Source organism: Fundulus heteroclitus, chromosome 20 (genome assembly GCF_011125445.2).
Source record: "Fundulus heteroclitus isolate FHET01 chromosome 20, MU-UCD_Fhet_4.1, whole genome shotgun sequence".
Taxonomy (NCBI): domain Eukaryota; kingdom Metazoa; phylum Chordata; class Actinopteri; order Cyprinodontiformes; family Fundulidae; genus Fundulus; species Fundulus heteroclitus.
Genome location: NC_046380.1, coordinates 38,531,477 through 38,556,308, shown reverse-complemented (window position 1 = coordinate 38,556,308; position 24,832 = coordinate 38,531,477). Strand labels below are relative to the sequence as shown.

Sequence of the window (24,832 nt, the reverse complement as noted above, 5' to 3'; positions counted from 1 at the left end):
CTGAATGGCAGGGCAGCATGGCAGCACAGATGTTAGCGGTTACCCTTCAGCAAGAAAGTCCTGGGTTTAATTTCCAGTCGGGGGTATTTCTGTGTCAACGTTCTCCCCATGCACGTGTGGATTCTGTCTGGGTACTCCGGCTTTCTCAAACAGTTCATGAATATGCAGGTCAGGTGGCCTTTAGGAGTAATTGTGTGTAGGTGAATGTTGTTTGCTCAGAGTTGCCCTGTGATGGGTGGATGTGCCACAAACCCCACCACAGCCACCCCTACTGCCCTTAAAAGATAGGATGATGATGATAAAGACGATGTTAAGGAATTTTGAATTAACACAGATTCCAGTCAAAGAAGCTTGTTTTTCTTCTTGTGGGAAGAGCTCTTTATCAAGAACTTGACTCTGAGACAATCATCCCCTTGAGGTTTTCTTAGTTCTTGGTAGAGATGCAGCAATCAGAGTTTTGTTGCTGATTTCTGATCTCTGCTGTAAAACTTTGAGCCGCAGATACAAATTTTTGCTGATTCTGATTTCTCTTTAAGAACTGTATTGTAAGAACATATAAGAAAAGCATTAATTAATTAATGAATTAAAGCAAAACATATTGTTTTCTGGCTCACCTGCCTTGAGTGGTCATGAATGAATTATTTTAGGAATGGAGGCAACATGATGCTGTGTGTATGAGAGAGGTGTTGCTGTAATACAGGGTTTGCTAATATTTTTTAGCAAATAACTGATGTTGGAGTTGCTAGCTTCCTATATTATTAATTAAGGCCATGAGCACAGCTAAGCATAAAAGAAGCAGCAGTCTCTTAGTGTATTTGTCAAAAGTAGATCGTTTCCTCAACTTTCTAAATAGTTATCAACATTTCTAACCCAGCGGTTTTCATGACAGACACACTAAAGGCTATGAAAGGCCAGAGCACCTTTGCTTTACTCCATCCAGCCTTCCTGTTATCTACTGAACATCTCGTTCTCTCTCAGGACCTCCATCATTTGCAGACCTGTCTCAATGGGTCGTAGAATATAGTTTCCTTATAAATATGTTTTTACATTGCTGTACTTGTGCTGACATAATTTTTAGTCACCCCACTGACACTGAACAACGGATTTGTTAAAGTGTAGAATTTGATATTATTATCGTCTCAATAAGAATGGAAAAAAGAAAGCTTACTGTGGAAAAATGTCTGCGTCTCTAGACGTTATTATGCATTCCCCTTTCATTTTGTACGTTTAGATTGAGACATTTTTCTTTGATTAGCCACATTTCAACATAAGTTCCGCCATCTGTAATTGTTTATTTTTGTTTTTGAGTTACTGACAGACTCACAATCTCATTAAAAGATCAAGAAAGGCCTTTCACTGCGTCTTTGTCCTCTAGACCCTGTTTGATCAGGTTTTAAACAGCCTGCTGTTTCTAAACTGGATCTTGATTTAGATGCAAAGCAAAGCACTGGTGTGTTCTATTTTGATTTTTGCCTACAAAATAAATGTATATCTGATCCCAAACTGTGCTTTAAAGAATTTGTATTACTTGTAGGACTGTCCAGTCCTTGTTTATTGGGTCTATGTTTGTCCACATGCCAAAGAAGCTGTGAAATGGCCTATTACTGCATCGGTAAACTTCAGCGTTTTGCTGTTCTGTGATTTGTGGAACGGCACGATAATGACATTGAACTAAATAAATCTATAGTACTTGAATGTCCAGACTGTTATTAGAGCTGCAGGAACATTTTAGAAAAATTGAAAATGCAAAAGTTCAACATTTTAATTTGAAAATTGGTTGAAACTCTTTAATTTCAAAGGTTTAATCATTTCCTATTCTTCCGACATGACAGTGATATTTGAAACTGTAGCTGTTATAAATAATGCACACCATCCCCTGGTAGAGCTACAGTCCACACATCTTTCAATCCCTTTCTTTTCTGTTTTTTAGTGTCCAGGCCTCACAAAGGGCATGAGCGGGTCAAATGATAATGTTTTTTAGTTTACAAAATGAAAGCCTTTTAAGTCAGAGAGCCTCCTTCCAGGACCCCTCCTCCTCCGTGCGTTTGCTCTTCACATCCTTCAGTTGTGGTCTGTTGGGGGGAAGCGTGATGTGACACAATCCAGGGGCCAAGCACTCGCTGACAGGACGGGGAGAAGCCGCCGGCTCTCTTTCTCTCTGCTCTCCCACTGTTTTTGCAGTCGGCCCGTGGCATCGTCCTGACACATGTATGCCACAGAGTTCCAATCTGTAAGTCATTAGAGCGCTAGGCAGAGGCCTGTCGTCTGGAGCTCAGCCAGGGCTGATGGGAGGCAGCACTCTGAGGGGCCTGAAGCGCCAGCGATAGCCCGATGTGCAGGTGACACGAGTCTGGATCGATCTTCTGAGTTCGTAGCATTAGAAAGCATAGATGAAGACAACATGAGATATTTTAGCATGCATCGGCTGTAGCTTGCATTACTTTATAAACGCTGCTAAAGCAGCTGTTATCCAACAGAAGCGGAGAGAAAAGGAGAGAAAATCAAGATGCCTCTCTAGTGTAGCTTCATCAAATTTTTACTCTGTTGTTGTAACATAAGAACAATTTGACATCTTAGGAAATCATCACTTGTTATCAGATTTAAACACTTTCAGGTTGAGCAAAGTGAGTTTTTACTCCTCTGACATTTAGTCATGTCAGGTCCCATTTACCTTAGTTTGGCAGAAACATTAAAGGAAACAACCGATCTTTCTCTTTTTAAAGGAAACAAACCCTCTCGTTTTAAATCGCGTTGAACCTCCCTGCATCCTCACTTTAAAGCTGGAGATTTTAGAAAATGTTTCCTTTTACTACACAAAGTGGCTTGTGGCTCCTGGATCAGGTTAAGTGGTAAAACTCTTCTTATCTAACTAAATTTTTTTCTTCTTTCTTTACATATGTGGGTGTTGTTCACCTGCTTCGAGGATCTGAAACAATCTATTTTAAGGAATGAAATCACTTAAAAAGTCTCACCTATGAGTCCGCTAAAAGGCCTGAGCCAGTTACTGTCATGAAGTATACCTGTGAAGGTATCCCATCACAGTTAAACACTTAAATTGATTCTAACTGTAATAATCAATATTTTATTTATGTTTTTCTATAGAAATAATCAAGGGTTTTCTGTTTTCAATAAAAGGAGTAAGGTCCTGTTTAGTTGAATTTAAGTTAATTTTAATACTATGGTACTTGGGTTGTTTTGGTTAAGTTTAGTGAAATCCTATAGTTTATCAATTTTAGACGAGCCCCACCAGATGTTCAGCTATGTGTGTTTGTGAAAAGTCTCCATTCCAGGCTGTAACAAAATCATATTTTGATTCCTGTGTTGCTCTGAGGTGATACAATCTGTCAGCCCTCATCTGTGCAACACCACAGCCGGCTCTGGCGTTCCTAGCCGAACAGCCGGCTGTCTCTTCCGCCGCTTGTTTTCCTCGTCATATTGTAAAAATGTATTATGGGAACGGCGAAGATTAAAACCAGGTTTGGGATAAATCCTGTCAGGATGAAGTCATCTATCCCACACAGTCGAGCTGAGACTCGGAAGTGGGGGAGGTCGGCCGTGTTGGGAGCTTTCTCCCAGCCAAGTCGATGACTGTCTCATTGACTGGAGTCGCAGCGCTGGGAGCCACTCTGCCATATTCAAAACCCTCTGTTCATTGGAGGCCTGATGTTTCCCTTCAAGCAGCGAAGCCTCTCAAGCCTCCACCCCACTGAACAATCTATGCAGCAACACACAGGCGTGCACTTCCCCTTAGAATTTGTTTTATCTCTGTGTCATCCTCTGGCACTATATCTTGATGTCAGGCATGTGTTGTTTAGAGTGATTCACACGCCCTTTGCCGAGGGGTGGAAGGATGGATGGAAGCACAGTCAGGCATGGCATTAATAAACACTAACAGCTATGCAAGGTGCAGTCAAGTCAGCATCAGCTCACAAAGCAATTTCTCCTGGGGTGTCACGGCACATTTTTGGCAGCTTGGCAACTCTGATTCCATTTTCACTTTTGTTTGAAGGAGAGAAAAACTTTAACATTTGTTTTTTTCTGTGGGGCGTTTTTTTAGTGACACTTCAGAGAGCTCGAACTAATTATCAGTGTGGCTTTTTCTGTTATGGATTGTGACTTCTGTGGCAAGCGTGAGCTGGTCATCTGTATGAAGGTATACCAAGGATCCAAAATGTTCTGGATTATTTTAAACTAGAAATTTTAAAATAAGCCAGCTGGCAATCTGTTCAATTCAAAGCGATTACATCAAGTTATGTTTGTTTATTAGCACTGTGCTTTGAATCGGATTTATCGTTTAGTTTATTTCTCGGCTCCAAATGGTCACAAAAACAACATGATTATCAAGAAGTTGTTTTTTGTTATTTTTTTTTTTACATTATTATTTGCCATATTTGCTTTGTGGGTATGGTTTTATTAATTAATCCCAGTTTAGGCGCACTCCCACCTAATTCATCCGGTGGGAAACTGGCTACATTTCGTGACTTTCAGTCGCCTCTAACATTTTTTATTTTTTTTTTTACTGACAAATCCAGCAACTTTTTCCTGCACGTATCGTTTTTACTCCTCCGCCTCCACGTCAAAGCTTTCAGAGGAGGCTGAGTCCTCGCACAGCAGTCCTAGCTGCTCCCTCAAAGCCACCACTGGTTATGGTCAGTGTGGCATGTAAATATAAAATGATCTTTGGATAAATCACTCTATTTCACTGGTGTATTTTTAGTCTCCTCCGATGGGTAATGTTGATTGTATACAAAATAAAGAAATATTTTCTGTAACTTCCTGTGGAGGTATCAGGGAAATGTTAATGTTTCAACGCAATTCAGTGCTTTTCAATTGGAATAGATGCAACATTTTTCCATCCTTGAAGACTAACCATCAATCAAAACTATTAGGATCTTATTATTGACCAAATTAATTGTAATGTTTTTTTCATAATCAAGCAGCCTTCATTTTTGCTTTAATTCTTGATCCAAATATTGTGAAGCCTTGTTGTTTTTTTTACTACAAGTTATACAAGGAGAATCTCAATGCGGTGGTTAAAAATCCCGAGAAACGAAGGAAACAATCCTCCAAAGGAGATCATCCCTGTGTTACCACTTTATGCAATATTTCTGTCGGGTTTTTACTGGTTATTGTTGGAAATGGGACAAGCTAACAAATGCAGCCTGCAGAAAAAGGTTAGCTAAGCAGTTAATCATAGTGGTTAGCAGTGCTGTAGATTTACCAAGCCTCCTTCCTTTAAAAGTGATGACATGAGCCACCCACAGACAAACATGTTTCTACTCTGCTACTCCAGTCTGGTCAACCGTTAGAGATGTAAGAGCTGATTATTTTGCTCTCTGATTTCATGAAAGCAGTAATGCTATTTCTTTATGCAAACTTAAATACAGCTACACGTTTGGTGATGGAGTTATTTTTATCTCCCCCGTCCACCACACAATCAGTGTTGTTGCCTTTTTAAGATACTCATCACAGAGTTTTCCTTGTATTAATTTAGTTTTCGATTTAAATCAGAGGTGAATCAATTGCCAAACAAGGCAGGGCAGAAATTCCCCCACCTCCTTAAATCGACGCTTTCTCAAAGCCATGAGTGCTCTTGTTTTGACTAAGTGAAAAACCACACTAAAGGCAGTGCACGGTGAAACCAAGCTCCGTTATACTCTGGCTGGCATATTACCTCAGGAAATATTTTGCAAATACAGAGTTCACATGTGCTGACTAAACAATGCGTTCCTGAACGCTGAAATTAAAAGTAAATAACCAAACCCATTTATAATAGACCAGGAGGAACAGGGTGAGTCAGCCATGACTTACTGTAACTCCGCTCTGCTTCGGGTGATAACCTCGCTCACACTAAATATGACTTATTCTAGGTATCCGAGGGAGGATTGGCAGACTGCAGATGTGCATAGGTTGGTTTGCTGTCATATCATGGCAAATCGTAGCATGAAGATGAGCTTTCGTCATGCCAATGCTTGTTAAAACACCATGCAGTCGACAGATAAAAATCAGCCTTGTTAAGTCAATGTAAACGTTTTGTCAGATATAGGAACTATGGTGCAGAAGAATAGAATATTACGCAATAAATTAACCAGAATAAAACATGTGACCATTTCCTTGAGTGTCTTTGAAAGTAAAACAAATACATTTTGAAAGTGTTTTTTTTTTTTTAAATGATTTTGTTGCACAAGTGGCTTTCATTCAGTAGTAACCAGACAGGAAGAAGGGCAGAAGGAAAAGGGGAAGACATGCAGCAAAGGGTCTGGGGCCAGGAATTGAACCAGAGACAACTGCATTGAGGACTGCAGCCAACAGATATACTCCGTATAGTCAGAGAAACAACGTTCTCATTTTCACACATGCTAATGACAAATGTTTTAAACATTTTAAACCCTAAAGCAACAGTTTCATCATGATAAAAATACAGCTACTTTTTAAAACTTTGGTAGACTTTGATGCTAGGTACCTGCCAGTGCCTCGTGACCACTGAGCTATATAATACACTGGAGTGCTGATTTTGCCGAAAAACTGAAGTCACTGGCCGCCATCTTGCTACTCCTTACTCTCACAGAATCCCATAGGATTTGGTTGCAACAACAAGCAGTTTTCTGGCTGTGTGAAAACGTTTCACAGGTAATTCTACAGTCAGTGGATGTACTAACACTATCAACTACTAGGAAATTATGTGCTGAAAAATTGTACTTGTTATATATATTAAATATATATATGTATATATAAGTATGTGTATATGTATATATATATGTATACACATATGTAAATACATGTTTTTGTATATTGTTATTTATATATTTATAAATGTTAAACACATATTTAAATTAAAGGCATACTATGCAACATTTTTCAGTTAATTAATGTGTTCCATACCGTTTTGGATGATTAAATGAGTCATTTCAGGTCGAACAAAGGTTTTCTCGGCCGCCCTGGGGGTCTGTGGGGGAAATACCGCACTTGCAATTGCAGGAGCTTACGGCCCGCACACAGAAGTCTCCCTTTACGAGAACTCCATGTGTTTTTGCCCTGCCATTCACTATATGCACGGGCGAAAACAAAAACAAAGAACCGTGTGTTAACGTCAAATAAACATGCAAGCATATCGAGTTTTATTATTATTATTATTATTATTATTATTATTATTTTTATTTTATTTTTTTTATGTTGGCGAGACGCTACCGCGGCGCGGCGGCGGCTTGGCGAGGCGGTGGCGTCTCACCAACATAAATAAATAAATAAATAAATAATAATAATAAAACTGGCGAGGCGGCGGCGGCGGCCACGGCCGCGGCTTGGCGAGGCGGCTTGGCGAGGCGGCGGCGGCGGCCTCGCCAAGATAGCGCTGCGGGAAGCTTGATGTTCATACCTTCACTGTGTTAGTCATTGTTTGTACTGCCGTTTTTTCCACTTTTCGTTGCGTTCGCCTGTCTGCTAAGCTCAAAACAACCGCGCCTGGCTTGACGGAGGAACCAGAACAGCTGAGCATCATTACGACAGTGCAGTTTTACTTTCGCCCTCTTGGGGGAGCCTCGCTGGAAAATCAACCCCGGTTGCATAGTATACCTTTAATAAAATGCAAAATATTTCAGCACATGACTTTCTCAGTACTTGATATTTTTAGAACATAACATAAAACTATATGGCATTTGAGATTTTAAAAGTCTTAAGCCCCCCCTGAACATGAGAAAATCCTCGTTGTTCGATGCTGTAGCGCACATATTCCTTAGTTACTGAGGGGAAATAGGGAGTACCAATATGGCTGCTGGTGGCTTCAAAGCGACTCGTTCAAACAGACGGTGATTAGCACTCCAGTGTATTATATAGCTCAGTGCTCGTGACCATGCGTTCCTCAGCAAGGGAGACATTTAAACACTAAAGAAGTACATTCCACTAGTTTCTATAGAAATGCTTTGACTAAACGTGTTAGCAGTTTTTTTTTTTTTTTTTTTTTTTAGCAGTTTTGAAACAATTTTTTTTTTTGTTGATATACCTTGATAGTGGTGCGTGCCCCATGCCTAGTATGGCCCTGGAGTGGCTTGCCTTGTAAACAAACCACTCCAGGGCTGTGTCTGTGCAAATGTCTCTTTTATATGAACATCACTGTTGTATTTTCCTTTTTTTTCCTCTCCTGCCTCCCAGATGTTTCCCAAATGCGTTGCGTTAAATCTGTGTCCTTGAGGAAATCTTTATTTAAACACTTAATAAAAAGGATCCCATGTTGCGGAACTAGGCAGCATTGTTACCTTAGTAATTTTATGTGGAGCAGGTGTTGTTTATGAAGGTCCCACGCCTGCCCTGCTGACTCCCTCCGCTGGTAAACAATCATTTACTTGAACAGCCACTCAGAAGCCGCTTGTGTTTGTTCTCTCGTGACAATAGTCCAGGTCACCAGGGTTTTCCAACAAAAGCAACAGTTACAGTCTTCCACAAAAAAAAAAAAAAATGTTTCTCCCACCACTTCCTTTCCTTTCCATTTCTCTCCTTCCCCTTTTCTTAAGTAGCAGTGACACATCGGCTGGCATGCCGGCGCGGCTTATTCACCGGCTGCGTTCGTGTTTGGGAAAGGCTTTGTAACTGGAGCCGAGTCGTTATCTTTAGCCGAGCGGAGTACAGCCCGGGCCAGACCAGACATTAACTCATACTTTCACTCTAACTGAGGCAGGAAATGGGAGTATTTTATAATGTCATCCACTCTGTCATGAACACAATCGCTCAGCTCCCTCTGTAAACTATCACAAGGGACGGCGGTTCAAGCCTCAGGGATATTGATGTTTCTTTGGGGGGGAAAAAAAAAGAAGAAAAAAAAAAAGAAAAAGGAATCTATACAGGGTGTGTATCACATCGACACATATGTGTAATTATTTTACATGGTGCAGGCACAGAGGCAATGGATGAGAAAGCCAGTGTGTGAGAGGAGAAGCTTGAACTGTGTGTCTGCTAAATTTATCATGAGGCCTTTGGGAGCGTTGAAATGAGAACAGTGGCCTATTACTGCTAAGAAGGTGTTTTATTGAGAATACGCCGACATGCCACCCCAGGGAGAGCGCCGGGGGAGAGGAGTGTGGCCGTAGCCTAAACCACTTTGTTCACGCGCGTGTGTGTGGGTGTGTGTGTGTGTGTGTGTGTGTCGCATGCACATGCACATGTCTTTTTGCCCGTCACATAGAAAATAAAAGCCTCCTTTTTCTTCTGCTTAATTATTCACCATGATGCCTATTGGAATTGTCACTTCTGACACTTGAGGCGTCTCAGTCAATAATTTATATAGGTCAGGCCATCTTTGCTTGAGCTTATTGTTAGTTATTAGCAGATGAGAGCAGTGGCTTGTCATGCAGGCGCTTTGTTTATTTTACCAGCAGTGTTCACAGACTGGAATGCATCCCAGGAACATTCCTTCATCCTCGGCCAAAAGGTTTGCAGCTTTAGATGCGAGCCGGGCTTTAGAGCTCTGTTGTTCCGCTCTGTGTTTATTGTCATGATAATGAACATTGTAAGGTGTTAATCTTATCTTTGATTCTTTAAGTGGGTTGTGCAATTTAGTCGACTTAATAATACCTGATTAGCAGCTCATTCCATTTCCTTAAGCTTAGATTTATTAGGGTAGAAATAGATCTGAGCTGCTCTGACTCTCAGAGATGCGCGGCTGGATTAGCAGAACATATATACGTTGGTGAGGGGCTGCCCACTCGTCCCTCCTGGCGAGTTCAGTCAGATCTCCAGTAGGTGGCAGGGTCCTGTTTTCTTCCCCTGGCTGAGTGCACATGGGTGTTGGAGAGTGTGATGATATCATGACAGCTAATTGCTCTCATTGGGATGGAGTTGGATGGATTGCCTTGTAGCTGGTGTAATGTTAGCTGTTAATATAAGTGGGTTTCAGCTCTTCTGAAGGCAAACTGCAGGATAAGAGTTTAAAACCTGGACAAAAAAAAAATGCTTGTTTGATTTTTTTTTTTTTTCACTGAACACGCTCAAATAGGCTTAAGCAATAAGTTGCGATATTAAACAAAGTGTTTTTATAATTATATTGTTTTATTAAGATAAATAAGTTATTGTCTCTTGGGGAATTTCATGAAGAAGAAGCGACAAACAAAGCTTGCGTGTTGTTGTTTTGAGCGTTTATAATGAGTTGTGCCTTTGTTGCAGCAGTGTAAACATGACCGTTTAGCAGAACAATAAAGGCACTGATAGTGGGGCCAGTTTTCTTTCTTTCCGCCGCATAGCTGTGTTTACTTATCTGTTGTTTAATTAAAGGCCTTTTTTCTTTAAGCTTCCATTGTTTCAGTGGCACGGCCGGAGTCCCAGCAAAGGGTCAGAGGGTTAACAGCCGTCAACTGTGGCTTTCTTTCTTCTCTCTCTCTTTCGTTTTTTTTTTTTTTTTTAAGGGGCCCCCCTCACAAAGGCACGGTTTCACCTGCAATCCCCCATTGTGTGGCCCCCGTTTGAATTGATTATGTTTAGAGGGCTGCTTGTGATTGGTGGGGAAGGGCGTGGTTGATTGGATAGTTTTGTATCTTGTCAGCCAGGGAGCAACCTCGCGCGTGCAATCTGTCCGTATCCTGAGGAAGGTTGGAGACTCAGCAGCACGGCAGCGCCTCTTCTCAGCCTCCCCTGCTCTCCAGCCTGACTGAGCGCCTCTCTCTCTTTCTCTCTCTCTCTCTCGCTCTCTCTCACCCACTCACTCACTCACTCTCTCTCTCTCTCTCTCTTTCCCTCGCCGCTGTGTTCTCCGCTCTGCTTCACTCTGCACCGCGTGGCCCGGCACTCTGTTTACCCTGCCAGCTAAATGGAGTTTGTCAGGTTTGTCAATATGATTGATTTCTCTGATTTTGCCAGCTTTCTTGTGTTAAAAAAAGGAGAACTTGACAATTTAATTTGACCAGGGAAAAGGGAGGAAAGGAGCTTTGTTGTCTGTGTGCCGCCGATGTTCTGTCATTGTAATGGCTTGTTTTTGTCACGCAGTTTTCTACGAGCGGAGCAGTTATCCAGGCTTTAGTTTGTCACCGGGACTAGGAAGAGAGAGATGATAGCAGATTTCATGATAGGATCAGGTTGTAGTGGGATTATACGCGGAGGGGGAATCTGCATGTGTTTCCAGACAAACTACTTCACATGTTTGTGTTTACTTGTTTACTGTTTACTGCTGATAGAAATAGATCTTTTTGTTTTAAGTGAAACCAATTAGTTTTACTTTCTGGAAGTTTTTACATACAGTTGTGACAGTGTTTGAGTAGTTCTGTTTACTTTGCTGACAGTGAGCCAACCAGTTCAGCAGGATCTGGTGCTTGACTGCGTCCTCTTTGAATTATCGAAAGTTCTTAGAAAAACAGGAAACAGGCTGCTCTGCTTCTTTTTTTTTCTTTTTTTTTTTTACCGTGTGACTTATTATTATTATTATTTCTTCTCTTCTTGTTGAGAGAATTCTCAAGGCAAAACCTTGACACACTTTTCCTCTGGGGTTTCTCCAGTGTGTGTTTGTGATGGTTCGAGTTAACAACGGCCGCTTGGACTTTTTTTTCTCGCTCCCTGCTGTAGCCCGGGCTGATTCTCACTCTCCTCGGGGTGTCAGAGCGAATTAAGACAGCTCGGCCGGGACAGCTCTATATTTGACACAGTAACCGCAAACCAAGTTGTCGCTCCAGATGTCATCCCTGATATCGCCCCGCAAAGTAAGAGTGTACCTGTGTTCATTTGCAGGTTTGTGTCTATTGTCTGAGATTTCTAAAGTTCCTGTAACTGCTGCTCCAAAAAACTTTTCTGCGCGTGTCTTCCAAGCGAAGCGTCTTTTCTCTTTTTCCGTTTGCATTTACCTTCATTTGCAAAGTTTCAGCTTGTTGTGTGAGTTGTCTAAAAGCGGGCGCCTCAGTGAAAGGAGAGATGCAGGAGACGATCGGATGGTCGGGCTGTCGGAGGAGGCTGCGTTCTCGCCGTAATGCCGTGCAGCTGTGCGGCTGTGCGGCCGGGACTCGCAGAGTTTTTGGGGGAGAGCTGGAGTGCGAGCTGATTGGGTTGACAGTTTGTAATCAAAGTTGATTTATTGTTCATTAGTAGTGCATTAGCCCTTTCAGGCAGGAGCATTATTTGTGCAGTGGCCTGTCAAGGCGAGGGGGCTGCCAGCACCTGTCATTTCTAAAAGCATGACATAGGGAACCAGATATTAGCTGTGTACCCAGAGAGAGAGGGGGGGGGGGGAGAAGCGTGCGGAGCCCCCGCAGCTCACTGGGATATCCTTTACAGGGACGGGCTCCGCTTTGTACCGGAGCAGGCAAGCAAAGACAAGAGACAGACGGGGGAATAGTTTGGAAGTGATATAGGGAGCCACCAGCTGCCGTCTGCTGTTACTCCGTGGCATTTCCATGAAAACGTGTTTTCACTTGAAAACAGCTCGCTTTTTCTCTTTTTGTAGGGTCGTCAGTGCTTGAAGTATGCGCGTCTGTTGCAAAAAAAAAAAAAAAGGCGATTAACTTTTCACCTGAGATGCCATGCGTCTGTAAAGGTCGAGATGTTAAGATGACGACAAGATTACATGGTGCAAATCTTTTCTCATCACTCGTGCCAGTCACAAGGATGTCAGGTTATTGACATGTCACACTGAGAAAAGCATTTACATTTTTTTTTTCCCCTCCTGGAAACCAGCCATTTTTCTAGCTTATTGTTTTACACATCACATAAAACAACTTCAAGAGAGTAAAGAAGCAGCGTAACTTGCGTCCCTCGCGTCTGCCGTCATGGAAACGAGGATTAGCTTTGCATATTCGGCCCGCAGAAAATAGAAACAATCCGTACGAGGACGTGTCAGCCTATTGTCTTTTACTACAGTTTCATTTGAGAAGGATTTTACAGGCTGCGATCTTAATTAAATCTCAACCGTCTCGAATAATGCCTCTGAAAACGTGCAGCGTTGCGCAACCGCGCCGAGCCGGTGAACTGTGGACCGCAGCCGTGCAGATTACACCGACAGCGATTCTTAGATGCGTCCAGGAAAAGGTGAAGACAGTGAGCTGTGGTGTGTGTGCGTGTCTGTGTGTGTGTGTGTGTGTGTGTGTGTGTGTGTGTGTGTTGGAGCTGTCAGCCTCAATAGGTAAGCCAGCTTTTACAACTCTAAAACGTGTGAAATACGTACCTGGAGGTGTGGCCTGAAAGGTCAAAAAAGTAACAGGACACTAAAAATGTACAAAGAATTTATTTAGTTTAAGGCAAAAACAATTCACTGCATCGGAGCTGGTCAGAACAACTTTTTTTTTTTTTTTTTTTTACTTGGCATTTTCTAAAAAAAAAAAAAAAAAAAATAGGCTGTTATTTCTTTTTAATACGCAGCAATATTTTGAATAACTTTAACATAACATATTGATGAATTACATTTTCCTCACGAGGCTCAAGATAAGGACGGCGTAGTTGTGCCGGAGGGGAGAAGTGTGCCGTCACCTGCCTCCACTGTGAGAAACAGCACCCAGGGTTATTGCTGGCTGGCTCATTTCACTGTGCAGTCTGTTTGTTTAAACCCAACACCGGGTCGGGCCCTGCCAGAAAATCCTATTTGTTTGTAATTGACAAGTTAATTAAAATGCAGTTTTGCGCTTTTGTTTTTACAGTTGCCGCTGATAATTTGCGCCCCGGCATCCAGAAAAAAAGAAAAAAAAAAAAAAATGCAGAATGTACAGTGCGACTAAATCTGGCGCTGATTATCCTGTTTATTTTGGTTGGAAATATTTAGCAAACCTCCTGATTGTGGATGACGAGAAAAGAATTAATGCCAGTCTGATGAAGTGCTTGAAAGAGTAGGTTTAAATTGTCTCGTTTTGCTCTGTAATTTTTATTGTTTGTTAACACATCATTCAAATGCAAAAGAATTATCGTCTCAAGGAATTTTCTATATTTCGTGCGCATTTTGTATTACTTGGAAAAGCTATTATTTTATTGTAAAATCCACCGTTTTTTTCTGTCTGAGGGGAGAAAATGCTCTCCACATCAGAGATTTCAATCAACCTGAATGGCTAATATGGAATTAGTCCTCCCAGTCTCGTCAGCGGCTAATTATGTTCACACATCACTTAAATACAATAGCTCCCGTGAAATCCTCGTTCCGGCAACATTTTCACGCAGGAGATCATAGTCGGGATGGGAAGTCGTTTTCCCCGCGCTACAGTGGGCCAAGGTAAAATAACGGCATCAGATGGACTCCACTGTGATTTCTCCAGGGCTTGTTATTTCTTTTTACTTCTCCATTCCATTTGATGTCCCCAGAAAACAAGATGACCCCGGGGAGCACAAATGAAAATTTGATAATTCTCTTCTTCTTTTTTTACACCTCCCATTTCTTGTCTCTGGCAGCCTGGCTGCACCTTTCTGGCCAGCCGAGAATGACTGTCTCACTCGCATTCACCTTCTTGTCCTTCATCCGTGTTGGTGTGCAGAGACAGCAGCAGTCACGCAGCTCTTACCACTGCTTACACCTAGGTCTGACCTCTGACTCGTGATTAGGCATTAGGCTTCGGCTGGTGTGAGGTCTGCCACTATGATAACCTTGAGTAAAATACTGTGGTTTCTCTATATTTGCACGAATATTAGTTTTCAAATAAAAATTATCTAATTACAACTATCATTCCTACTGCGGCTATAACCATCCAACATAATAATCCTTACAGTTATGTATATAAATGTATATATATATATATATATATATATATATATATATATATATATATATATATATATATATATATATATATATTATGATAAATATTAAAGTTTGTGTTATCTGTGACATTTATTTTTGCTGCTTTTATTCAATGCACGGTCTTTAGCAAAAACACAGAGTAAATACATGCTAGATTCACCAGTAACTTATTGCACAGATTACCAGACCTTTTTGCTATTCTGCTCCTCCGTAGAGGCGCTCGAATGTAAAAGGTTGTTAATCAGGGTGTCTGTTTACCACTTGACACTTGCTGAGTTTTAAAACAGCTGCAGCATTAATGAAAGCATTAATGACACCTTGATTGTATGCAGAAATATTTACAAATAACTGAATTTTTTTTTTTTCTTCTTTTTTTTTAGGCAGGGGAAAGTATAGTAGTTTTCAGCCAGCTGACTGGGAGTGTGCAGCAGTTGTTGTTTTTTATGGGGGGGCGGGGTGCTCGATGTGTTATTCTGTGCTCAAAATTCTCTGGCAACTCAGTGGTTTTATATTAATAAGTAACATTTTCGAACCTTAAAACAATCTTCCGTCGTAAACTGAACCATACGTTCTTGTCACTGGACCAACTCACCGTTGGTGTCCAGGTTGCTCTTTCATTACCATAAATAGTACCAGTGGACCAGTTTTTCTGTCTTCTCAAACCTCCACTTGGTTTTTCGCCTGGTTCTGCCGGACGTTTCAACCTGTTAAAAGGGAACTTTGCTTTCCACTGTCGCCACATGCATGCTCTTTAGTTGCTTCCAAGCTACCGACACGGTGCAGCCAAGCTGGCCATTGTTGCCACATTGTCATCCAGCGACTTCCTGGAAGCTGTTGGTTTTCTTAGACAGACGATGCTTTACCAACTGAACTTGGCTGCACCGTTTTATAACTAGGATCAACTGACTTTGAATCTGTCTACATAATCAGATTGAAGTGCCTTTTATTCCTGCATATAAACTGGAGCTGTTTGTTTTTTAATGTGGCTTGAGACGACCTTTGTTAAGAGCCGGTGCTACATAAATAAACTAAACTGAACTGAATAAATGTTGCATGGTTTCTGAACCTGTGTCCGCATGAGGTGGTGCAGAGAACAAAAGGAACAATTTGACTGTTATTGTGGCCTCAAATTGGACTAGAAACACTCATATTTAATCCATATATACACTTCAGATATGGTATATATTTCATATATACTTATGTTCTGCATATGCAGTATTTTCTGAGCTGCATATGTGGCTTTATGTCCTGGTGGCTGCTAACATACCACAGTTTAGATTTGTGCATCTGTCTTTGTGTGTGTGTGTGTGTGTGTGTGTGTGTGTGTGTGTGTTTGGCCAGCAGGCCCGTGCTGGTACAGTATTTCGCCTCCAGTCACTCTGCAGCTGTGTGAGAATGTTCCAGCTTTGAATGTTTATGTATGGGAGGCACCTGGAGGAGCACCACACCTTTATGAAATTCATAAACGTCAGCTATTCCTGGCATCCTCAGCATGTCCTCTTTTTCACACCGTCGTATCGGCGGAGCAGATTAGAGCTGGGCTCCGCGGATCCCTCCAGGTATTAGTCCGCTCCGAGTCCCGTTTTAGGACTATCTTTGGACGGCGGGGTATTTTCGTGGATCATCTGGAGTCGTGATGTTATCCAGGAAGATAAGGGAGGGTTTCATGTGGGAGCGCTCTAAATGGCGACTGGCGTCCTGTGCTTGCGTTAAATGGGCACGCTACAGTGGCCAAGGCAATATTTTACGGTTAAAGTGCTCCCCCCGCCCTTCTTCTCAATAGCCCCCTGTCTTAGGTAGATTTTCACTCCTCCAGCACAGGATTAAATGGTAGTAGTTACATTGATCAATAGGTTAAGAAGCACACAATCCCTCTTGCTGCTAATGACCTCAGTAGTAATGGGTAATAAAATGGGGGTCTGTAATAGGCTCTTGCAGGCGCTGCGTACAGACGAAGCTGCTCTGGCTGTAGTCACTGTGAGCCAGACGCTCCTGACCAAACAAAGTGTGAAGCCAGGAAGGGACGCACACCTTAATAGTAAAGAATTCAGACTGTAACAGTGATGAAGGGTCTGAAACTGATAGCTATTGGTCATTTGGTTAGGATTGTGAACATGTTGTTACCTTCCAGTTTGATCCTCATTTTCATTATTTAATTTCTGCCATTATGTAATGCACTGTAGTTAAAACAAACAAAAAAAACCTTTGAGAAAAATGCAAAATACACATGTACCTGCTTATAGAAAATGAGAAATACGCAGAGGAATCAGACATTAAAAAAACCTGGTATTATTTCTAATCCTCCAGATGTGCGCTGCATAGGATAGGACATGTTGGTCTGGCATGTCAGCAAAGCAGGGCCGCTCCGTTGACCTTCAAAATAGTTCATCAAAATCTATGATGCCCGGGAAAAAAAAAAAAAGACTTCAGTGGATAATGACTGTGAAATTAGGAAATGGGGGGCCGGGGCTATGCAAATGACAAGACAAGTCATGTGCAAAAGTCAAGATGAACTGCATATTAAGACGTAATACAAGGGGGAATTAATATTGCATTTTGCTCCTTGCGCCTCGGCGCTGGGAATGAGAAATGTGAAGTGTGTGTTGGTCCTGGGTGGGGCCGCGCCGTGCATTCACTCTCTTGTAGCTGAGAGAAAACGGTCCGGCGTAGTCTGGCGCCGCTCACTAAAGTTAACGGAGAGCATCAAAGCTGCTCCTTCCTTATTTGATATTACTGCCCTTTTCCTCTGGCTTTTCAGTCCCAGCCGCTCATTATCGCGCAGCTTTGTTTTTGTTTAATGCTACATTAAGAAGAATAATTAAGGTTATATGCAGGGGCGAAAAAAGAGAAGATCTTAAACAGCTAAATTACATTCAGAGACGCACGAACAATTCAGAGGGCTGCCGTTAGCGCCGAGATGGCACCGAAACGTGGGTCCCTTAGTGAAGATGGGCTGTCAGCTGCTGACTGTAGCAAGGACATGCTCATGTACTTTGTGTTACTGCCTTCATGCAAAAGAACAATTGACACAACGCGCATCCAGCGCAAGTTGCTGTTTGTCACCCGAACGTTAAGGTAAGGGGATTTTAATGGCGTTTCACATCATAGCAGCGAGTGGCAGCATCCCGACACACTCCGACTGCCTTATGTCGCCGGAGCAATTAAGGCTCGCTGACAACTGTGGACGCTCTCTCAATGTCACAACAAATCACTTGTTCGGAGGAGTCGTGCACTCACACCTTTCCTGTGAGAGTTAGAGGCCCGTGTTCTTCACCACGGCTCCTCCTCCTCCTCCTCCGGGCTATCTGCCCCCTTTAGAACAGCGCGTCGCTGCTGACAGCGTCTCTAATGAGATAGTCGGACATGACGGGGAGTTTGTGCACTGAGTCAACCACGGAGTTTTTGACGCAGTCGCTCACGGCCTCAGTGGGCATTGGCCGGCACGGCATTCTCACAGAACGCTCGCTCTTGTTTGAAAATACCACAGCTTTGAGGTATTGACACAAAACAACAAAGGTAGATGTAACATGGTGTGATCATTTTAACTAAAAAATATTGCGTAATACCGTCAATACAAAAAATCCTACCTTCTAAAATGTATTTATTGTTTTTTTTTGATTAGGAGGCATAGACTTGATACCCACACAAGTTCTGTGGTATTTCCACTTTTCAGTCTATTTCTGCTGCTATATGCGGTAGTAAAGTATAACAAGCTGATGTTAGCTGGTTAAGAAGAGTGAGCGCTAGTGTTCTTTTAGTTTCTGAACCATGATTTTTCGTTTTAATGGCTGGAAATATTTCCAGACTGTGCAGCTGATGCCTAGATAAAAATCCAGTGCTCCCAGCTGCATTCAGGACTCGCCTAAAGAGTCCATCTCTGGGTGTAATTCAACCTCTGTATAAATGTCCATTTTCCCAGATTCCCTGCTAAAGAAAGACATCCCCACATCTGCCACCATCGTGTTTTAGCAATTGGAAAGCTGTGGGTTCGACTCCAGCTTCCTTTCTCTGGCATGACACTTAACTCCAGGTTGCACACCGATTGGTGTATTGGTGTGAGAATCCCTGTGTGTGCGGGAGGCTCTAGTGTAAAGCACTGTGAGTGGTCAGCATGACTAGAAAAGTGCCTCATAAATTCAAAATTTAGCATAACCAGAGAGCGTTGGCCGTCTTAAGGAGCAAGCTCAGTAGCAGAAACAGATGAGAGTGAGAGGGGATGGTCTAAAGATGGGGTTCCAGGTCATATACTATACTACCTTGTTTTTCTCTGGTGTTTGGTTAATTATTGCCTATTTTTTTCTAAGTTTCTGTTTTCACTGGTCGGCTTGCGAAGACTAGGGATGGACTTTAGCCAAAAGGATCCCTACAGAGGTGTTATGGGTTACTGCCTTCGGATAACGAATTCCGATAACAATCATTTTCCATAATTGTATTTATTGGCTTCAAACCTTCTGACTGCAGTTGAGTATTTTCTATCTTTTACGTGTGTAGGTTGTTTTTTCTGTTGTCTGACAGTAACCTGACCTACCCGGGACTGTCTGTGCAGGTTCCAGTGTCAGTGGCTATGATGACACCTCAAGTGATAACTCCACAGCAAATGCAGCAGATTCTCCAGCAGCAAGTCCTGAGCCCTCAGCAGCTCCAGGTCCTCCTCCAGCAGCAGCAGGCCCTCATGTTACAGCAGGTAAACGTGCCGCACTCATGCCCGTGCTTTTTTCTCCTTCTGTTTTTTTTTTGTTTTTTTTGCATTTACTTAATTTTCCTCAAAGTGAGCGAAACTGACTGGTGAGACTGTGAGAAACCTTGACTCATTTGTCACCCTCCTGTCTCCTCTGCAGCAGCAACTTCAAGAGTTTTACAAAAAGCAGCAGGAACAGCTTCACCTCCAGCTCCTCCAGCAGCAGCAGCAGCAACATGCAGGCAGCAAGCAGAGCAAAGAGGTAAGGCTGACATCATCCCGACCGACCGCCTGCCTTTTCCAAACGCTGGCCAGACAGCATGGAAGGCATGTGTGTGCTCCCTCAACTCCATCTGCTTTCAGACTGTGGTTGAGAGCGCAGACTGGGGAGGGAGGGGGGGGGGGGGGGGATCAAGTGCACTCATGCTTCTGATTAGCATGTCAGACTTGCTGGGTAAATGTTAACAACTGACTGATACTGTGCTAAGAATACGGTGACTCTGGTTCTGAACTCGTCTCCCTATTAAATGTGTAATATTTCACGGAGACATGAGTCTGTTGGGTCAGATTTAATGTTTTATTTTCTGCCGGAGCCGCACACTGCAAACGCATTTCAAAACATTAGAATTCATTTAAAAGTGAATTTGTTTCAATCATTCAATGTAAATAGGAAAACGTGTTTATGACACAGAGTAATATATTCCAGAGTTTGGCTTCTGTTCATTTTAATGCTTTGAGCTAATGAAACACCCAAACCCAAACAATTTTAATATTATAACTAAAGACTAAATAAAAAAAAAATGTAAATAGAAATGTATTAGTGTGTGCAGTCATGTCCGTGCCCAGCATATGTACTCAGTAGTGAATTAGTGCATCAGTGCAGCCAGTCTGGGGTTCTGAGGGTGTTCAGGAAGCCCAGGTTGCTTTGATAGCAGCATTCAGCTCGCCCGCGGGGTTGGTTCTAGTGTCGCTTCTTTTCCTCTTGACTATCCTCCATACCTTTCCTACGGGGTTCAGGTGAGCTTTCTGGCCTGAAAAGAGGACTCCAGACCACAGTCTGGTCATGTTTCTCCTTAGCCTGGGTGAAATGTTTCTGCTGTGTCTCTAGTTCAGGTTCAGCTTAACACAAGGACACATTTCACTCCTCATGAATCTCACCCAAACTCTTGAATGAGTTTTTTCTTCATAATCAAGGCCGTTATTATCCCTGATGGTTGTGCAACTCCACCTGCCACACCTTTTCCTTCCACTCAACTTTCCATTAACATGCCTGCATAGAGTAGTCTGTAAATAGCCAGCTTCTTTAGACGTCATCCTTTCTGTGTGTGGGGGAGGTATAGTTCCACTTTTCTGTGTTAGAAATGTTTCTTTATTCTTGTGTAAGATCATAGTTTTCTGAGAGCTGTAAGCTAAAATCATCAAAATGAACATAAATAAAGACTTAGAATATATCACTCAGTTACCAATGGGTCAAAATATCCTATATGTCTTTCCATTTTTTAAGAGAAAAAATAAAGAAATGAGCTTTTAGACCATTTTGTGAATTGCTGAGTTGTCACTAAATACCAGATCACATCCGTGTGTTCAGTCTGACAAATGCAAAGCACTGCATGGATGCATTATTCGGTTGCTATAATATTTCCAGTGTCATGCAAAAACTCTGTGGACCAAGTTTAGTTTTTGTCCAGCTGGGTAGACTCTCCCCAGCCCTCATGCTCACACCTGCTAAAGATTTTATTGACTGAGATGCTGAAGCTCCCAGAAAGTAGTGCGGACATTGTGATGATGGAAAATCAAAAGAAGAGCAATAAAAAGGGATTTTAATCAATATTATTCCAAGCGCACGTCTCCCAGAAATGGCGCAGCCCTGTTATCTAGTATACAAGTGTCCTCTGTAACAAAAAGATGACCGCTCCTGTGAGCTGTGTGTAGGACATAATGAAAGGCAAAAACAGGGAGCATATAAATCTGAGAGGCTTTTCTTGGTAATTAACATGGAAATGGCAGAGGGAGAGAAGGCATGTAATTGTGAGATATCAGTGCAGAGAGCGCTCCCAGCTTTGTTTTTTCTTTCTTGATTCCTCTCCTCCGCTCCCCGTCTCACAGCGGGGCTTGCTCACAGGCAGCGGCTTAATGCGTGTTAATGACAGGCGGATACGGGCGTCGCCGTGGACAAAGCAAATTATTACCGCGCGGTCAGAAGAAGTTCAAAGACGATCTGGGAATGTTTCGCTCCTGTCCCCGTCGAGTTCCATGTTTGGAGAGCAAAGACGGGCTGCGGGAAAATGAAGCCGAGCTCGGCGCACGCCCCGACGCTCGGCGCATGTCCGCGCGCCGCCGAGTGCGCCCCCCCAACTTCAAAGTTATAGCTCCCTAATTAATGAACCGCGGGCTTCAGTTTGGACAAGTTGTGGCGTGATGCTCCCATAAATCAACGTGACAGCGGCGCTCCTCGGCCTCAGATAAGGCCTGTCACCAACTCGCATCTGATGTAAACACTAGCGCAGCAATGGAGGGGGGGGGGGTTGCAATTGATCAGTTGAATGGAGCATGAGTACAAAAGAGGGGGGGAAAAAAATCTACTTTTTAAGCATATTATGTATGATCACAGGAAATGGATGCAGCCTCAAGAGGCTCTTCCCCTCTGCTGCTGTTTTCTTTCTCTTCCCCATCGCTCGCTCTTTTTTTCGCCCGCGTTTCCAGCAGCCATCAAAAGACAGAATAAGAATTATGCAGCGACTCCCCTGTGGCTGCCAGACAATAACCCCCTGTTGTTGCTTTGTGCCTCTTTTATTTTAAAGACATCAAAATTTAGTTTTTCAAAGATCTTTAACTTTATATTTGAAGCTTGACAATAAAGGGCCTGCCACTGCCACTCTTGATCATTTGTGAGGGACTGTATTTTTCTCTCCCTCGTGCCACTTCTTGTTAACCTCTTATTTGGTCTATTGGATTGGGAGGGGGGGGGGGGCTTAATGTGTCTGCATGCTGGGAGCACACAGGAGCTGCTGTCAGCTGATGGGACTAAGAGGGGAAAAATTGTGAAGGGGAGAGGGTTAAATTCGTCCTGCAAAGCTCGATTTTTCTTTCTTCCTCTCCGTTTTTCTGCAGAGCCACCCTCTATATTTATTTAACGTTTTGATGAAAGACATTGTTCCGTGTGAAGTCCCGCCCCCGTAGCACTATTATCTCCATCTGAGGCTGTCAGAGAGGAGGTGATGAAACAAGGACAACTACAGACATGAGAAACTTCTCTTCCCCCTGATGGGAGGAGAAGAACCCGGCATTTTTCCAGAAACGGGAGAGATCAGAGAAGATCCCAGGTTACCGGCAACGGGAATCTCGCTTTCCTCCCTCTCGTCCCGCGTCAGCGCTCTCGTGAATCCAGAGAAAACTATGTTACACGTCATTCCTGACCCTCAGCCACCACTGTCAAAGAGCGTCCTTCTCCTGATTGATCCAATGAGATGAGCCCGCTCGCTGTAATGGACCGCCGCTGTCCGGGAGCTGTATTTTTAGTCCGCCAGAGCTGGGTGTCAGGGAGAGACAGAGGAACGCTGTTAGACCCTTTTGGCACGCAGAACAAGGGTGGGCGGAGGGGAACCCATTTTATCAGGCTGTTTCAGTGGTTTCAGAGCCGCCAGTCAGTGACCTGTCTGCCATGCTGCACACATATCTTTTTTGTATGCACTCAATTGTGAGAAGTAAACAAAGTGGTATATCCTGTGTTTGGTAAAAGGGTGCGGTGCACAGCTTGGCAGCCCCAGCAAGGCTTGACAACTGGCCTTGTGTACTCATAAACAGACCTGGTATCCTGTTGAGTCTCAGACAGGCTTGTTTTGACTTTATCTGTGCGAACACACTGAAGGTTTTTCAGCTCATTTAAGGCTTAAAACCAGGATTTCTGCAAGGTCTTTCGTTCAATCATCTCAATTTTAGATTTTTAAAAAGTCTCAAATTTGAATGTTCAGTCACTTGTTATTTCTTCAATCTTTTTTTGTAACCTGCCCAGTTTCTGCCAGTCTGAGCAGTAATAATCTTGTTGAATTAGGCACTGTTGGGTCACAAGTAATAGTACAGTGATGTGAAAAAGTATTCATCACCTTACAGATTTTTTCTATTTTTGCTTTCTTCATTTCATATCATCAAAATAAATCTCAACAGTATCCTGAGTGAATACCAAAAGCAGTTTTCAATAAAAATATGACATTTATTAACAACTAAAAACTTTCCAAACCAACCTGGGAATATTTTTTTCTTGTTAAAAACTGAATTAGTACATTTAATGGCTCATTTTTACTTTTGACACCCCAGGTGGGATAATTGCCCGTAGAACCAATAAATCACCTGAATAGGACCCGTCTAACAACATGAAGTTGGCTAAACCATTAAAATTAACAACACCTCCTCTCAACACTTTAAAGAACAGATAATAGACAAAGACACTGACATTTATCAGTCTGCAGGGTTTCCTGTGGGATTTTTTAAAATGGTGATGTTTTTTTCCCCCCCATGACATCATCATCAAATTTTCATACTTGTTCATACATTTGGGACCCAGGCCGTGGGAGAGCTTTTTGGGACAAAAAAAAGCTATTTAAAATAGTGATTAAGTGTGTTTGGAAGTAAAAGTTATCTTTATAAAATGATTTATGAATTTAATGTGTTGCCTGAATCCAGACTACATAAAACAAACTGTACCAAAGAGACAACTATCAGAGGCGCACAAAATGAACAAGGTGAATACGTGATTGAAGCCGTGTGTGAATCAAATTCAGGAATTATTTTAGTGCAACAGTTTCAGAGATAAAAAAGGCTACTTTAAAAATCATATTTGTGTGACGAGGCAGCAGCTGTGGCGTGCCTGTGAGACAACGTTGAGGGAACAGGAAAACCCATTCCAGCTCTGGCTGCTGCCTCCATCCAGTGACACTAGACCGACTGGTGCTTTCGTTAACATTGCCATTAAAACAAAGAAAGTCACTAAAAGTCGTCGTTGCTAGTCCATTTTTGAAAAAAAAAAAAATGCTAAAGGTGTCTGAAAAGTCACTAAATATAGCAATAAAGACGCTAAATGGGCAACACTGGACTGTCTTTGATATTTGTTCAATGATCAGAAATTTAAAGTTTGGCTTAAAAGCAAAAGCAGATGAATGCTGTAAGGGGGCAAATGCTTTCTAACATTTAACATCTAACATTTCTAATATTTAACAAATTTACTTAAATCCATATAACAGCTATGAAGCTTACTGGTAGGAATGCACCGAGGAAAAGAAACCTCAGTGTAAAACAACTAGACTTGCAAACCAGTTTTGAAAAACTGCCAAAAATTGTATTTAACTTGCTTAAGCTATTAAGTGAACAGAATTTTATAATTTATCAGGTAAATGTATTTCTTATGATTAAAACGTGAAGACCCTATGAAGGTCTTAAATGTAACAAAGGGAAACTTGTGGGTGAGTGAAAGGTTT

The 24,832-nt window shown here is 42.3% G+C and overlaps 1 protein-coding gene and 1 long non-coding RNA gene across 9 annotated transcripts in view; one reads left to right on the top strand and one right to left on the bottom strand.

Moving 5' to 3' along the window:
* Positions 1 to 24,832, top strand: part of foxp1b (forkhead box P1b) — a 222,015-nt gene that overhangs the window by 154,463 nt on the left and 42,720 nt on the right. For 5 of the 8 annotated variants that reach the window (XM_036124578.1, XM_036124581.1, XM_036124579.1 and 2 more), the window contains 2 exons: positions 19,230 to 19,367; positions 19,522 to 19,623. In XM_036124578.1, the coding sequence (XP_035980471.1) occupies positions 19,230 to 19,367; positions 19,522 to 19,623 (240 nt within the window). Of the gene's footprint in view, positions 1 to 10,576; positions 10,807 to 11,549; positions 11,676 to 19,229; positions 19,368 to 19,521; positions 19,624 to 24,832 lie in introns of those variants that run through there. The other 3 variants (XM_036124585.1, XM_036124584.1, XM_036124583.1) reach the window with 3 other exon arrangements.
* On the bottom strand, positions 1,748 to 8,614 carry LOC118556631. Its single transcript, XR_004927255.1, has 2 exons — positions 8,253 to 8,614; positions 1,748 to 2,363 (listed from the first exon to the last, which is right to left on the bottom strand). It is a non-coding gene; the product is annotated as an uncharacterized LOC118556631 (long non-coding RNA).